Here is a 16813-nt window from a genome sequence, read left to right as displayed (position 1 = left end):
ATTAGCAGGGACCCTTGAAATCCATTTCCCATGGAAAACTGGAAAAACACAGAATTTGCCTTTTTTGCTTCTACCCCTGCCACTGATAGGTGGCAGGGCCCTGGTGTCCCCATGGCCAATCAGCAGCAGGGGGGCATGGCAAGAAGCATGAGAACAACTGAAAAAATGATCTAATAGTGATTCTTTAATTTGCTGCTTTTCCCTTCCTTAACTGATTTCTCAAAAAGATAGGTCATTAGCATCTAACCTTCTCCTTCCAAATCAACAAGATACTTAAGCTCTGTGTGGCTTAGTCACCCAACAAATACCATTTGCTTTAGTAGGAGTACTCTTAAGCATACAGTGAGGAACACTGTTAAATACCTTTTTGAAATAGGTCCATTATGCATTATCAGGAGTTTTAGAATACTTTGTAAATTTCTGAGTGGATAATATCCAAAATAGAATCATAATTAAAATGCAGCCACTCTTTCTAACCAAAATGTTTTTAAATGCTTTTCCACTTTTCCTTCTGCTCATCTCAGTTCATACTATCTTAATTTTAAAAACTATGACAAAAATATCCATACTACCACTTCTAAGATGCGTGCACGCACACACATGTATACAAATTGTGAAGTTAATCAGGAAATGAGTGATTACTTTCAGGAAATGCAAATTGTACACTTTTAATGAAATTCTAAAGAGAATGTTGTAAAAGTTATGCAGTCAAAGTCAGGTGTAAATTTGTGTTAGAATTATTTGTTTAGGATTTATAGCATATATTGCTGAGCTCCTTAGTAAACCGGTAAATTCATTGCATTTTTTATCTCCAAAATATTTTATAAACATTAACTAATTAAGATTTAGCATGGCAAGCAACCAGAAACACAATACTAAATAATATAAAAATATTTTCATTATTAGACGCATCCATTTCCTGCTTCAATTCATTTTTCACTAATTTACTTGTACATTTTTTAGCTTGCTTTGAAAATGTTCTTCAGCATATACTGTGTAACCCAGACACTTTTATTTCTTAATTGACTGTGCAGAAAATCCTTGCCTAAAAGCTTTCAGTTCATTTTTAAATTTTATAAATCATGCTTCCCACATGCAGTGCTGCATGTCACACAGCAACCTAGCCAAATAAGCAGTATTGTGCACCATATAATACAAGTGTAAGATATCAAGAAGTTTTCTGTTAATTTTTTTTATTTTCAAGAATGATAGTGAGGATAACAGTGATAACAGGGCATATATTATCACAGTAAGTTTCAGAAGATGTTAGTTTTGGATAAAGAAGCAAATTGTTTAACTTCTGCAGAAAATGTTGTTACTGTGCTGTCTCAATATCCATCTTCATTTCCTAAGGCATGTTAACTTTAGAAAAAACAAATATGAAGTTACAAGTCAGGAGCTCTTGTGCCACAACACTAATGCTGACTTACTGAATGACCTTGGATAAGTCACTACATCTCTTTGCTTCATTTTTCTCAGATGTAAAATGTAATAAAAATAGTCATTTTGCCTAGTTGATACAGTGTGGTGATCATTATTGATCACTTCTTTGGTTGTTGGATAAAGATGCCATTCATCCTTTTTTTTAAGTCTAATTAAAATTATATTTATGTGCTGGGCATTTCTGAATATAGTGTCAATAACAAACTTCAGTAATTTCAGTAATGATTAAAAAATAAGGAAAAGGTAAGTAGGGGACAGTTTAGGTCCTCTTGGCATAATGAATTTCTCATTGAATCCACATCAGGCTTTGGTCCTTTTCCCTCTTAATTTGTAGGTTTGTTTCAATCTGAGATATCTTTTATCAAGCTGTGGGTGGCTGGCTCCTAGACCCACTCAAGACTGGTTTCAGTGGAAAGAAGACATTCTGCTAGTTTTTAACAAGTGTGGGATCAATTCAGTTGGCCTAAAGTTATAGAGTACTGAAGAAGTAGGGCTGGAAGGTCATCTAGTCCAGCCCCCTGCCTGAGGCAGGATCATCCCTATCCAAACCATCTCATACTAACATAATCTAAAATCTACATAGGACGACCCTCAACCCTGATGCAACATAGACCTAACATCCAAACTTGCCACAGGTAAAGCACGGGAACCACAGCAGCCAGTGTCCTGCCTCTATAAAATGGTGTCCATTTATGTTCAAGACGTCCTAGGTAGAGGGGCACACCTCTCCCCCTCCACTGCAGAGGAAGGAAAAAATCTCCACAGTCCATACCAGTTTGACCATAGGGTAAAATTCCTTCTAGAACCCAAATATGGTAAATTGTTTTGGCCCTGAGTGAAGAGGTAAGACCTTCTAGCCAGGAACCTCTAGCTTTGCTCCTAGCAGGAGACTTGGCACACCTCAGTTGAAGTCCCCAACAGCCGATGCCTCTGGGGAGGCTTAAAAACACCCTGACACACATGTAGCAGAAAAAAGGGAGGGTTGGGAGCAACCAGCAAAGCTCAGAAACATGGGAAATACCCATGATAGAAAATAGACATAGTTACCCCTAGATCATCCCCAACTAGCAGCTATCCAACCTCTTGAATACTTCCACTGATGGAGAGTCCATAGCTTTCCTAGGCAGTCTCATTATTCTCACAGTGAAGAAGTTTTTCCAGATATTCAATCTAAATTTACTTTGCTGAAGCTTGAAGCCATTGGTCTGCATTGTCCTCTCTATAGCAAAAGAGAGAATGTGCTTTCCCTCTTCTTTCCTTCAAGTATTTGAAGACTGTTATCATGTCTTCTCTTAAGCACCTTTTCTACAAGTTGAACATGCCTAACTCCTTATATGACTTGCCTGCAAAGCTCTTGATCATCTTTGTTGCCTGCCTTTGGACCCTCTCTAATTTCTCCATGTCCTTTTTAAAATGCAGAGCCCAGAACTGCACGCAGTATACCAGGTGAGGCCTAACCAATGCTGAATAGAGAGTCACTATCACCTCCCATGTCTTGCATCTGATGCAGCCAAAAACCACTTTTGCCTTTTCTGGGGCTGCAAACTCATTGAGTCTGGTCTACCAAGACTTCCAAGTCCTTTTCCATAGAGCTGCCATCTAGGCAGGTGTCTCCCCTTTTGTATTTGTTTTTGACGATTCCTCCTGAGGTGTAGCATCTTGTCTGTATTGAACTTCACCTACTTATCTCTAGTCCAACTTTCCAATCTGTCAAGATCCTTTTGAATTACACTTGCATCCTCCAGTGTTTTCATAGTCCTTCCCAGTTTCATGTGGTCCACAAACTCGCTCAAGAAGCTTTCTGTGCCAGCATTCAAAATACTTAATAAACATGTTGAATAGTGCGGGGACCAGAACAGTTCCCTGTGGGACTGCTCAAAACCTTCTGCAATTCTGACATGGATCCATTAATAATTATCCTTTGCTTACAGCTGTTGAAGCCAGTTATCTATCCACCTTGTAGTATTTTATCCAGTCCACATTTCTCCATTCGTTTATGAGAAGCACTACAAATGAATATATTCACTTAGCCCTAGTATTTCTCTCCCTGTGTTTTGCCATTCTCAGCTGTGCAAGGATCTGCCTTGAACTTGCCTTGTTGATGTCTCATGGTCAGCTTTCTACTTTTCTTCCTACTAGCCAGCCCTGTGTTCTTGAAATCACTCTAACCTCTATCAGTTCTTCCATTTCTCTTGGCCTTTCACATTCATGCCCTAACCAAATCTTGATGTTCTGTACTGTGTAATATTTCTAGTGTTAGGGTTTGTCTACATGGGGAAACTATTGTTGATTGTAGTAGTTTGAAAATTTAAAGCCTTCTTAGATTCCCCTTGTCCACTTTAAGACTGTCTGTTTTCATTTTAGGTTTGTCCACTTGTAATGTGGACTAAATTAACCCTCACAAATGTACTTTTAGAGCAGAATAAATGTGTCTGCAAAAGGAGTTAGTACAGTATAGCTATTCTAAACAATATACCCATTTTGAAAAGCCAAAGCTTTAACTTCATTCTCTCCAATCCAGATGGCAAATCTCTTGCTTTCTTCTTTCTTCACTGCTGCTGCAGTATCCTTCTCTCTGTCGTCTCTTCATCCTTTTTCCCTGTTTTTGGTTCCATATAATTAAAATAACTGAAATAACATAGCCATAATAATCTTTCTTCCTTGCTCTTTTATCCAGATTTCTGCTTCCTGAATTGTCAGAATATTTTCTCTTACATACAATACATTTTAACCGCCTCTTTATTTTTAAGATGGTCTGTAATTACAATCATTTAATCTAAATTTTGAAATCTAAGCACTGACAAGGATTTTGCCTAAAACATTAATCTACAATAGTCTTTATATCTCATAGTTTTCAGTTGAGAAATATTAATGATTAAATGATTAATTCCTATAACAGCATGCTGTTGCCTTAATCCTGCCCCTTTTGGTACTTCAAAATATAATATTTTGCCTTAGGCCCTATGTTTTCTTAGGTGACAGAAATTAAGTAAGAATCAAACACTACCTGAAAAAGACGCATGATCAGATTTTGTCATGTTCAATTTTTTGGTTTTGGGGTCTGGTTTTTTTGCACAATTTTGTATTGCATATTCCTATGCAATATACTTTAGAATTCTGGAAAAAGTCTTAACTCCTATACTGATTTTTAGATTTATTTTAAAATAAGGTAGGAAAATTTCTTGTACTTTCAAAAATGTGCTTGCATGATAATATATATTCTGGAATAGGAAAAAGGAAAAGCTTGAGTACATAAAAGGGTTTTTCAAAATACTAAAAGGGAAATTTAATATTACATCTGGGAAAATCTTCATATCGTTTATTGCTTTGGCTGAAAAAGAAATTGTAATAATATTTGGTATGTCTCTTCACTGACATTCTTACAAATGCATCCATTTTTATATTCACATACTATAACTAAATTTAAATATACATTCAAATATAATAGATTACAGTGATGTTTATTTTCTCATAACTAGAATATGTTATGCTACTTTTTTGTGTATTTTAGCACATGTTAAAACATCTTAGGCTTTAAAGATATAAGGAACAGTATGGAAATTATTCTGTTATACTCTTTCTCATTGTTGCTAAGTTAGCAATTTAATTGCTAGCTAGTGTCTTTGGGGGGCTTCTAATGAAACATATTCAAAATCCTGTTTACTATGCACAATATATTTGGTAAATTATCTAATGTCATTTTTGACAACTTTAAAAGTTTTAATGGGTTTTTGAGGTTTGTCTCCTAAACGTATGCTTTCAAGAGTTGGCAAGTATGATCTTTTTGTGTACTTATTCAGAAAGCTTTCATTAAACAAAGATGTAGAGAAAACAAATCAGAAACTGGTTTTTAACATGTACCCCCTCTCATTCTTTGCAACAAGTTTACAAAACTAAAACTTTATTTTTGTTACCCCAGCAGTAATTATTATGGAAAATCCTTTTATTACCATTCCATCACCAACTATGCTATTGCATTTTGAAAAATAACTGAAGTTGCTTAGGTCAAGTATTTGTTATGATTTATTTCATAGGAAAATTTAGGAATGATAATGATGAATTATTAAAATGTAGAACTAATAAAATGCTGAATTTCTTACCATGCTTAGCTAATACATTTCTCTTACCAAACTTGAAGCTAACAAATAAAAGTCCACTAGTTTGATGAAGTTCTTGCTGTCACTGAAACACAGTCAAAGAGAATCTATGTAAAGACTTCAAAGAAAATAAATTATCTTATATTAATATTATTAGCAATTTATTTCTGAGTCAGGTACATATCATCTCAGTAACCATGGTTTTTTTTTATTTGGTTGGTTGCTTTAGAATCTCGGCCTTTATCACTTCCAGTGAAAGCCATGCAGAACTCAACTGAAAGCTGCAAAAGTCCTGAGGAGAGAATGAAAGAATTTATTGGGATAGTATGGGATGCAGTTAAGTGCCTTACACTTCAGGTAAAAGTGAAAAGGAAGTGAGAACAGTTGTGTCTTCCTGCATTTCATGATACTTTTTTATGCATTTTAGCACTTTGTACTAATCTCTATAAAAACAGTTCCCTAGTTTTATCATCTTATATTAGCAGTTTAAAAATGCTAAAAGTTAAAAATTAAAACATGGCTATTTGATAAATTATTTAAGAGCTCTTGCATGTTAAACCATTAGCAATCAGTGCACTCATCTATATACGTGTAATTCTGAAAAGAAGAGTCTTAGGGGAAAAAAGCAATATATTTTAGGAAGATACATAGGATGCCTATACATATGCTCTGACATGTTCTATACATGTTCTCCCTTCCACCTGCAGAGCCTGTGTATAGACACCCATAAACATCATGGTTCACACTCTTTCATCATTCACACAGTTTTCTGCCATCCGTAATTGGCACATCAGATTTGTTTTCTTTCCAAAAAGCACAGTAGAAGTAAAAATTATTTCTGAGATATGTTAATAACTGTGCACACATACATATTTGAAATGCTTACATTTTTGCCTTTTTCTCAACAAGTAAACCACTTAGATTAGACTGTAGACATTTTTTCATATAACAAAGTATAGCTCTGTTAGAACATTATTAAGGGTGCAAAGTCAAACAGTCAGAAATTAGCACATGCCACAGTTAAGGTTCCTTGTTCGTATGGTTATAATAATCCAAAATTAATCTTGCAATAGTTGTGGAATTCCAAACATATTTATTCTTTGATGCCACTATCTCTTGGTATGAAAAAATTCAGTGCAATTTTTATGTTAAACATAAAAAAAAAAATTATTGAGGGAGAGAAGCATTGTACCATTTATTGTTCCTTCTTGCATAATAAAGTGTTCACTTGTGCATGGTCTGATCCCAAAACCTTCAGTTTTTACTCCTTTTGACCTTGGACAAAACTCTTGTTGTTTTTATAAGCAGAGGAGAATATGAACGTTGTAGTTTTACTTCAATAAAATCATCAGGACTGGGGCTTGATCCAGAATCCATTGCAGAATTGAGTGTATACATGCACTCAATTTCATGTTCTGCAAACAGTTCCATTTGGTCAATGGAAGTGTGTGTCCAGTAGTTTAATCAGGGGGTAGGTGGGCAGGGCAGCAGCCCTAGCCACCAATTTAAAGGAGGCCTGTGCAACAACAGCAGCAGCTGCCACCTATGTGTTAGGAGCTCACAACATGGCAGCAGCTGTCTGTGCCATGATGGGATCTCCAGCAGTACTGATCTGTGTGCAGAGAGGTAGGGCTTTCTAGTGCTTAGCAGCTCTCCTGCATTCCCCCCGCAAAGCTCCTCCCCACTAAACTGCTTGCTGTCTGATACTCAACATCCTCTGTCTAGGGCACCCAACAAGGTTGCCAAAACAACACAACTTTTTTTTTTTTTTTTTTTTACTAACAATCTTTTTACTGACATGTTTTACATAATGTAAATCTAATCTGTCTGCCAAGGCCAGGTTCAAATGTATGGGTTTAACACCAACCATAGTAAAAAAGTTTGTCAGTAAAATATTTGCAGACTGTCAGTTAAAAAAATGTCTTGGGTTGGCAACCCTTCTTGACTGCAGCAATGGTTTTACACTGTGTCACCAACCCAGGGGGCCATACTAACCTCCTCATCCTGATAACCTTGGCCGCACCCTGCACCATGTTGCCCACTATAGCGAGCCCCTCAGCCCTGTGCCTGCTGGCCATGCTGTCTACCCACCTGCAACTCAACAAGCATCACAGGCAAGCAGCTAGATGCAGCAGGAGCAAAACATGTCTGGGGGAGGGGAGGGAGGGGAGGACAGAGGGCTTCAGCCATAAAGCCTCAAGAGAATGTACTGTGTAGGGTGCTGCATTTCTGCTAAAGCAGCAGATGCAATTGATCTGCTCTGCCTGTGCACCAATCTTCTGAGGAGCTTCAATCAAGTCTCATTCTGAGGAGTTTCAATCAATAATAAGCTCAGGGCTTATTAATTTTTTTACAAACATCTCTATTTTTTAACGGACTTTATAGACAGGCATCTTTAGGCTTTGGCGACGTGTAGGGGGTGCACGTGGGTGCATGAGTGCCAGCCACAAAACCGGAAGTGCCGGCGGGGAACTCCCCCCACCACAGGGAGACACCGCACCCCCCCCGGCTGGTGACTCAGGGGCCATTAGTCACCCATGCCTGGTGCCCAAATTCCAATTAAAAAAAAATGACTTTGTTTTGTTCCCTTTATCATGCAAGTTATTCATTTGTCTTGTCCCTCCTCTTTTCCTCACTCCCTACCATTTTTCATCAGCATGCACTCTGACCAGGTGTAGTGAAATGAACAGGTAAATGAATATTTATATTCTGTAATTGGCTGGAAGTAGATGCCTGTAATAGCCATACAAATTAAATACCAACAGATCCCAAGGTAATGACCCATAGAACATTTAAAAATATGTTTCTACCAATGGCTTGGCATAGATTAGACCTTTCTGCTAAAGTATAAAAACAAATAGTAGATTTCCTTACAGTTGTGTTTTTTGGGGGGGGTTGGAGGGGCCGGAGGGTGGGGGGTTGCCAGTCTATTTGTTTCACAAGTGAGTCATAAATATGGAATTTAAAATTTAATTATGGCTTTTTTCATGCCGGTATGAATTTAGACGTTGCGATCCTATGCACAGAAATATTTATGACGAAGATTAAGTACTGTCACTGCTTTTTAATTCTGTGTAATATATTTATGCTTTTAGATAACCACATTATATATTTAGAAGTTCTGTGGATATTAAAAAGCCAAGTTTCTGGAATTTTTGAAGTCCTAGAGTCACATTGTGATCAGATTATTGAAATCAGGTCCCTGGATTCTAAGCTTTTTGCTAAAGCTGTTTGCATGTTCCTAGATCATTTATGGACACAGTTGTAGAACAGAAAAGTCTGGAGTTGTTGTCAGATAAAACAGAACTTCATAACTTAGTCATCAAAGGATTATTATGTTAGTGGAAGTTTGAGTAAGTAAATGTGTTTGGAACCAAAGTCACTGGAAAGTTTTCTTTGGAGCCAAGGCTGGTACTTGCTTAGCCCAGGCCCTCTCTTGCTTATTGTAGAGCCCTGTATGAAGATTTTGTACACTGGAGTTGTGGTAAGCCATTAGTATTTCAGTGAAAAAGACTTTCATGCTTAACTATGAAAAGTTGTTTTTTATTATTTAGTTGTTGTAGGATTTCATATGCAGCCTTAAAGTCTTTTTGGCAGCTAGGCTGTGGGGGAGGGAAATACTAACTCTTCACGTGTTTCTGGTATTAATAGTTGCTAAAATCATGAAGCAATATAAACACAATTATTTTTAATTGGTTGTTAATGCTGAATTCCAGTGAGAATGATGAGGGATCTGTATTGAAACCAAATGAATTAATGAGTAATGCTATAGTGAATGCCAACCAAAAAGTGCATAATTATTATTTGCATGAGTTAGTGAAGTATTCTGTATGCTTTAAAATATCACTGGAATATTGAAAAAAATAACTCTAGGATTATCTGAAGGAATATTTTCTCTGAAGAATTTAATTTGAGCTGAATTACAGTCAAAATGCAGTATTATTTGAAAGGTTAGAAATAAAATCATACAGCTGACTTACATTCTTGTTCCTTGCAAAGATCAGTATGATATTTTTATATCATGTAACTCAACAGTAATATACAGTAGCTCTTCAGAGAGAGGTGATTTCTTCAGCTGCTTATTTATCACAGAGTGAATGAGACTGATAGCAGGAAATGAGCAAAATCATTTTAACTTTAGTCACTAAAGCTTTCCCAATGATTTCTACAAAATGTTTTAGTTTTCCAAGATTTATTGAGAAAATCTAGAGGATGTACTGTGAAATATTGAGTTTTTCATTACCAAATAAAATACTCTTTTAAATTATGGAAAGAGTGAAACAGTTTTTTGGAAGTGAAAAAAAAATCAGTACATCTCTGTTTAGCCATTGGTGCGTAAAGTGTTAGTTTTCATATTTAAATAGCCTTGCACCATTTTTCCCCCTCTTCTTTGATTTTTGCTGAAATTCTGGCCTTTCTCGCAAAGTATAGTAAGTGGTACTTGAATGATGCAACAGCAAATGAACTGGTTGGGAAGAATTAGATCACCCAACTTGAATGTAAATTTGCAGTTGTCTGGTTTGGCTAGAACCACTGCTTCAGGCTTATAATCAGTGGCACCTTTCCCTCTTGGGAAGCCCCTTATAAAGGTTTAGATTTAGGCCCTTACAAAGAAGCATAATTGGTAGAATAAGAAGGCATTACATGACTGGGACCCCACGCAGTTGAATGGTTTACACTGCCGTAATATTGCCCCTGCCTATAATAGTAACCTTATCATGCCCATCTGTATAAAAGTTGCATCAGTGAATATATATGTGTTTTGCATGTGTTAGTGTGCATTCCCCACCCTGATTCCCCCTCACTTGCAATATTTCAGAAATATTTTGAAGCCTGCAGAAAAACACACTGATTTTTAGCAGGAGGGCATTTACAGGGCTGGTGCTTAGAGGGAGCACAGACCATGTTTCACAGGGCATATGTACTGAGTCCACCTTTTGGGGCAGTTTCTGATACTCAGAATTGCCACTTGGCACCAGAATTGGCCAATGCTGGCTATAAAGGGCAGCACATGAGAAAAGAAGTGAGTGCTTTTTATTGTACTGTGAAATAAATCTAGCATGGAAACCCTTGCCCAGCCTGTTCACTTGTGCAGAAGAGCTGTGGCACTTTGGCCTTCTGTGGTTTCTCAGTAGTCAGGACTGTTTTGTGGTACTACATCGTGCTCTATGAAATAACTTTCGCTTTACAAACTGTATATCATTATACATTTTCTATTTTCTCTAGTAATATTTTCCTTTCTGGAGAATTGAGCTGTTGAAATATATGTGCCTTTCAATGTTTATCTATTCAAATCTTAGAGCAAATACAATACGCTTCACTTAATTTTCTAAATTAGAAGGCAAAACAGTGCTTACTTCATTGGTTTATCATCACTACATGTTACTTAGCATGTGCAGGGCTTCACATAATAGAAATCAAAATAGGAGGTGATTCTATTTCAAGAATTTGTAATAATTCCATCTCTTTAACACATGAATGTGTTCAGTATTGGCAAAAGAACACGTTGCTACCAAAACTGAAATAAGATCCTTGAAACAGAAAGGATGTTGCCATGGAAAAATGAAGTAACACACAGTGCAGCTGCGATGCATTAATGAATAGGATATTTTTTTTAAAGATCATTTGTGTTTGGTGTGGCTTGGAGGGTCCCAACCAGATGGTTTCCATGAACAGGATCTGACCCCCAGCTTGAGGACTTCTTACTGGCAGATTACTTCATTTTCTTTCCCTTGGATTGTCAGATCCTTACATTAATGCAAAATTTACTGCTACAGATTTATATTCTTTTACATAAATCAGTCACATTTTACATTAAATTCACGATTTTGGACACACAGTTTAACAGTTATTTAAAAAGTGTAAAAAGATTTATGTGATAGCTTTAATATATGCTATTGATGTAGCTTTAATTTTAAGGTATTTGGATTACATATATTTGAAAGCACTTATCTGATCAATAAAGTGATCTATAACATATATTCTTATTTTTAATCCAACATATTCATCAGTTTTAGGAGTCCTCTTCCCTTCCTTTACTAGAATTTATCAAGAGCCAGATCTTTAGAGGTCAGATTCAGCTCTCAGATACATATGTACAAGCCCCAATGGAATTGAACAAGGCCAAATATAAATATAGCCGCATGAAAAGTACAGCAGGTGTGTTTTAGAAACCCATTTTTGAATGTACTAACTGGCATTTGCACATCTAAAATGATAATTTGCTGTGCCAACACATGGTAATTGCCTGATTTGCACTGAAAAATGTGTGCTTTGTAAATGCATTTGCTGTGATTTCCTTTGAAAAGTTGAAGGTGTCTATACCTTACATTTGTTAAGCTTTTATTTATTTACACTTTACACTTTAAATTTTATTTAATTTCTGTAGAAATATATTATTACATATTTTGGCCCAGTTACTCCATGAATGTGCAATCAAAGATAATTAACTTGTGCACATTAAATCAAGCTGCTACAGAAGAAGCAGTAGTTCCTTTTAAATAATTTAAGACATTATATTATTGCCATCTCGCCTTAGTATTCATGATAGTCTAAAAGCTATTTAGATAAAGAAGAGCAATCTAAACAATTTGTATTCAGTAGTTTACCAAATCAGGTGTATATAGCTAAAAAGCTTACTGAGTTTTCAGATTCTACACACTGCTACAGAGTACTTCATAAAATTTCCACTTAAACCCTGCTGTTGGTAATGTGATAAAGCATTGTATCTCATAGTTTGTGGAATTTGTGGGTTATTATTACCACATGGCTTGTATATTCTGGCAACATTTGATATTAATCATCATGAAGATACATATATAATGGATGATTTGTTATAAACTGTTTACTCAGTTACTGCATTGATAAAACAAAACTAGGCTGATCATAACTGCTTTTGTCATATATTTATCACTGCCCCATAATGGTTTGACCTGGAAACCTATTGCTAATAGACCAGAAAATGCTCTTATGTGTCACTGTAGAAGTCTTTGCATATTGACACAATGACTAATTTAACTGTTTTCAAAAATCCAAATGTGTTACATCTGTAACAATACACTGTTGCTTCTCTTCCAGTATAAATAAAGTACATTCTGCAACCTTGGATCAATAAACTACTTATCAAAGAAGTAATTAACTTCATCTTATAGCTCAAACAGCTCTAAAACTAGAAACAAACACAGACTTCATGTAACAATGTATTTATTTTTGCAAAATCCTACTTATATTTTTCTACAATGAATTCTTGTCAGTTTGTCTAAGCAAAAGGGCACAAAAATGTTGAAGTAAAGATGAATATCTGTGCTCTGTTCACCAGGCTGGCAAATTATTTATGGTACCAAGGAATTCCAATCCTATTACATATCATTATTGCTCTCTTGGGGGAATATTAGCCTTGAGGGGAGAGTATTGTTGTACATTAAGTCTTAGTTATCAGTTGTAAGATATAGTTTCTTTAATTCTAAGAATTTATCAGTCACCAATACAAGAGTTATGGGGCAGCTAACAAAAGTATTTTTATCACAACTTCACATAATATCTCACATCCAGAATATTGGGGGAAAAATGGATTGAATCTTAGTTTGTATTTGCTTAACAAAGCATTCAAGTGTGCAAGCTGTTAAGGCTATTTGATATCCAGGTGCAGAATATTACTTGCAAGAGCCAAGTAAGACTTACAGTCTTTAGCCTACATTGCCTCTGAATTAAGAAGTCATGATGAGTTCAGTCTTTGGTTTGGGCTTACTCAGCCTTGCCAGAAATCTCTAAGGATGTTGCAGAATTACCAAGTGTTTCATGGTAGACTAAGTAACTGCATTGTGTGGAAACAGAGAACAAAAAATTAAAGTTTCATATGGAATCACATGTACATGTTCTGATCTGAAAGGTGACAAAAGGAGTAAAACCTCTTGGTTCCAAACTTTATGAACCTTGTTCATTGCTATGTATATATCTTGGTACTAATGAACATGTCAATATTTGGCTGAGACATTTAGTTATGTTAGTTGCTGTGATGATTTAGCCTGATTTTTTTTTTTATACACTTCAGTCACTGTTAACTACGAAGTAAGGGAAGAATTCTCACTGAAATAAATCTTTTTGGAAAGTAACAGTATATAAAATACTAGTTAGTTCTTGAGCCTTAGCTAGTGCTAACAAAAGCTAATGAACTGCAAAAGGAGGAGGATTTTCTCACCTTTTGCCAGCGGATTTCTTAACTCAGTTCTGTTTCTTGGGAAAAGCTGTGGAAAGGTAGATACATGCTTAGCTGATGTGATTACACCTTTTAAATCACATTTATGGACTAAAATGACACCTTTTAAGGGTCCCCTCCCACCACCCATAGTTTACAGAATTATAAAGCACTTGTTTTTTTCTGTTGTCCTTTTTTATAAAGTTGGTCAAGCCTAGAAATATTTATAATCAGTTCTGATTATCTGATTCTGAATACTGATATCTAATCCTGAATTCTTTGATTCTGTGATACCATATTAGGAGAATCTGTATTATACATGTATAAATACATTGTGAGGCATTGTTGATCCATTTCTGAGAATCCTTTCCAGATCTCTCTCTCTCTCTCTCTCTTTCAGCTTGAAGTACAGTCCTGTTGTGTGTTCATTCCAAATGACAGCTTGCATTCTCCAAGTACAATTGTATCTGGTGACATTCCAGGAACTGTCCGAAGTTGGTACCATGGGCAGGCTAGTATGCCTGGTACACTTGTTGTTTGTTTGCCTCGGATAAAGATTATGAGTGCTGGACACAAATACATGGAGCCACTGCAAGAGATACCTTTTGTTGTACTAAGACCTATTCTGGAAGAAGGTATAGTATTAGAAATGTGTAGGTCCCTCCTTTTGATCATTTATAATTACATTTTATTTTGTCAACATTTTATAGTACTATAATTATTATCTAGTTGTTTGCATTATTGTAGCTGCTAGAACCCCTAACTGCAGACACAGAACAAAAGACCGTTCTTACCCCAGAGAGGTTACAATCGAAGCATAAGTCAGGGGGCCACAGATGATGGGGATACAAGAAAACAGCAAAATGATATTGGCTAGCATGATGGGCAGCTTTCATAGCCCATCATCAGTCAAAGCCATTTTGAAGACATCATGGCAACGGAGGAAAGGTATAATGAGATCCCTGAAAGCATCCTTGAAGCTAACTGCTGCCATGCAAGAGGGTCAGCATGGTGAATGAGTTAACATGCCTGTTTGAAAACCAGTAAGTGGGTGGTAGAGTGGTATGATGGATTGACAGAAGGCAAAATTCAATCTTTCGGCACTGAATAAGAGAATATAGGAAGAGTGGTAGTAAAAGGGTAGGCTGCCATGAGCCCTGAGAGTGAAATTAAGACAAGTAGCCTATGTTTGATAGAGAAGGGGAGCCAAAGGAGAAAGGCAAGATGGAGATGACCTGGTTCAAGTGATAAGCCAGCAAAATGATCTTTGCAGCAGTGTAGTGGATTGAAACTGATAGGGCAAGATTTCTAATTCAGTCTTCAGCCTAAAAGATTGTAAATCTCAAATAAGTGAGCTAAGTGCCACAGACAAACCTGCTTTCTTCAAGTATGATCCATAAGCTGCACAGCTGTACAAAAATGTTAAGGTTTCTGTACATGCCAGTCTGCATTTAATTAATTACTTGAATCATGAAATTATTTGGAATAAATATTTTATGCATTTGAATTGGGATGAGCAGAAAAAACACAGTTGTTAAAAGGTTTTTATAGCAATATTTAAAGACATTTTTCTCTAGTTTCAAAACACAAAGTATGATCTAAATATTAAAAAACCATAAAGCATATAGCATGAAAAACTGAGCTAAAATAATTTGTAATTGTTATTCTTGCTCCCAAGGGTCTACTAATGTACATGGTTAGAACTATGTTTTATATGATGTTTCTCTCCTCTGCTCTGTAATCACCATTGCACCTTCTCCCATTCCTCCACTCCCACCTGCAACAGTGAAAACAAACTGCAGTGAATTTTTGATACAAAAAATATTCTTTCTAATAGTATATCAAGCACTATCAAATCAGAAAATAAATGCAAATGTGAAAATAAATCAATCCTTCCTCTGGTTTAGTTGACTTACAGTGATCTTACTTGTTACATAGAATGATAGAAAGTAAATATGTATAACCAAAAATGAAACTGTTTTTAAATTGTGTGTATTGTTCTCTGAACTTAAAAAAAAAGTACGAAGACACGAGTTTTTCAAACTCAGAATTGGAGGAACAGTTCTAGTGAGAGGGATAATACCCTTGGCTGGGATAAATCCTGTTGTAAGGAATGTATTTGTGTGTGGCTTTTCGCTCTGGGAATAATGCCAAACAGAAGTTCTCACAACCTTAATATTTTTGATTCTCTAATGGAGTTGTAGCCTTCTCCCATGCCAAACCTCCCCCTGAAACAGACTAGTATGAACATTTTTTCAAAGCTTTTAAGTCACCTTCTTTGTTTCCTCCTATGTAGAGGTAAGTAATTTTTATAGACTTTTATTGGGAGGGACTCTAATTTGCCTCCTACATTTAAACAAGACTCCAGGGATATAACATCATTCTTAAAACACATTACCTTCTCTGTGAAATTATATGCATCCAGCCTTATTCTTCCTGAAAATTATTTTTGGACTGTTCATACTTTTGCAAGGAAAATACAAGCAAATGGTCAGTTGTGATTAGTTACTTTAAGACTGCTATCAGGGCACTTCCACTTTCTTGTTATTTAACAGAAAGTAGCACAGTCATGCTGTCATCTAGGGATATTGCTACATTGTCAGGAAGGCTTTTTGACCTCAGTGTCAACAGACAATAGAAATAACTCATTCGGTAACCTACCTAAATCTTTCTATTTGTCTCCTAAGTTCCAACCATAATGTTTCTCTGAAGAAATATAATTTTTTAAGAATACTCTTTGTAATTACATTCAAAAGAACATATTAAGTATGGTAGTTTTATTCAGAATTCCTGGAAACAACATAGTCAGACCAAATAGCCTTCAAAATGGAACTGAGTTTATCATGGATATAACAAAAGGATACATTACTCAGAAATCTTCTGGGTAATTAATATAAGATGGACCATCACATATATTTCTAAGTAACATTAAATAAGATGTTATGATTTAGGAAGAAAGTGAGTAAGAACTAGAGAGAAGCAGCAATCCTAGATTGACTTAATTAAATGTATTAAGTCTTAGGGAGTTAATAATGAGAATAATAGCAAATGCTGTTAAGGAACTGGCCAGAGTAACTTC

General features: G+C 35.9%; 1 protein-coding gene across 2 annotated transcripts in view; it reads left to right on the top strand.

Annotated features, from left to right (window-relative positions):
• The window catches only part of VPS13B (vacuolar protein sorting 13 homolog B), an 877527-nt gene that overhangs the window by 454734 nt on the left and 405980 nt on the right, over positions 1-16813 (top strand). For both annotated transcript variants that reach the window (XM_059723846.1, XM_006263597.4), the window contains 2 exons: positions 5770-5897; positions 14135-14369. In XM_059723846.1, coding sequence (XP_059579829.1) covers positions 5770-5897; positions 14135-14369 — 363 coding nt within the window. The remainder of the gene's footprint in view (positions 1-5769; positions 5898-14134; positions 14370-16813) is intronic.

The sequence above is a fragment of the Alligator mississippiensis genome, chromosome 3, assembly GCF_030867095.1.
Source record: "Alligator mississippiensis isolate rAllMis1 chromosome 3, rAllMis1, whole genome shotgun sequence".
In the NCBI taxonomy this organism is placed as follows: Eukaryota; Metazoa; Chordata; order Crocodylia; family Alligatoridae; genus Alligator; species Alligator mississippiensis.
This window is presented reverse-complemented; position numbering and strand designations above follow the sequence as displayed.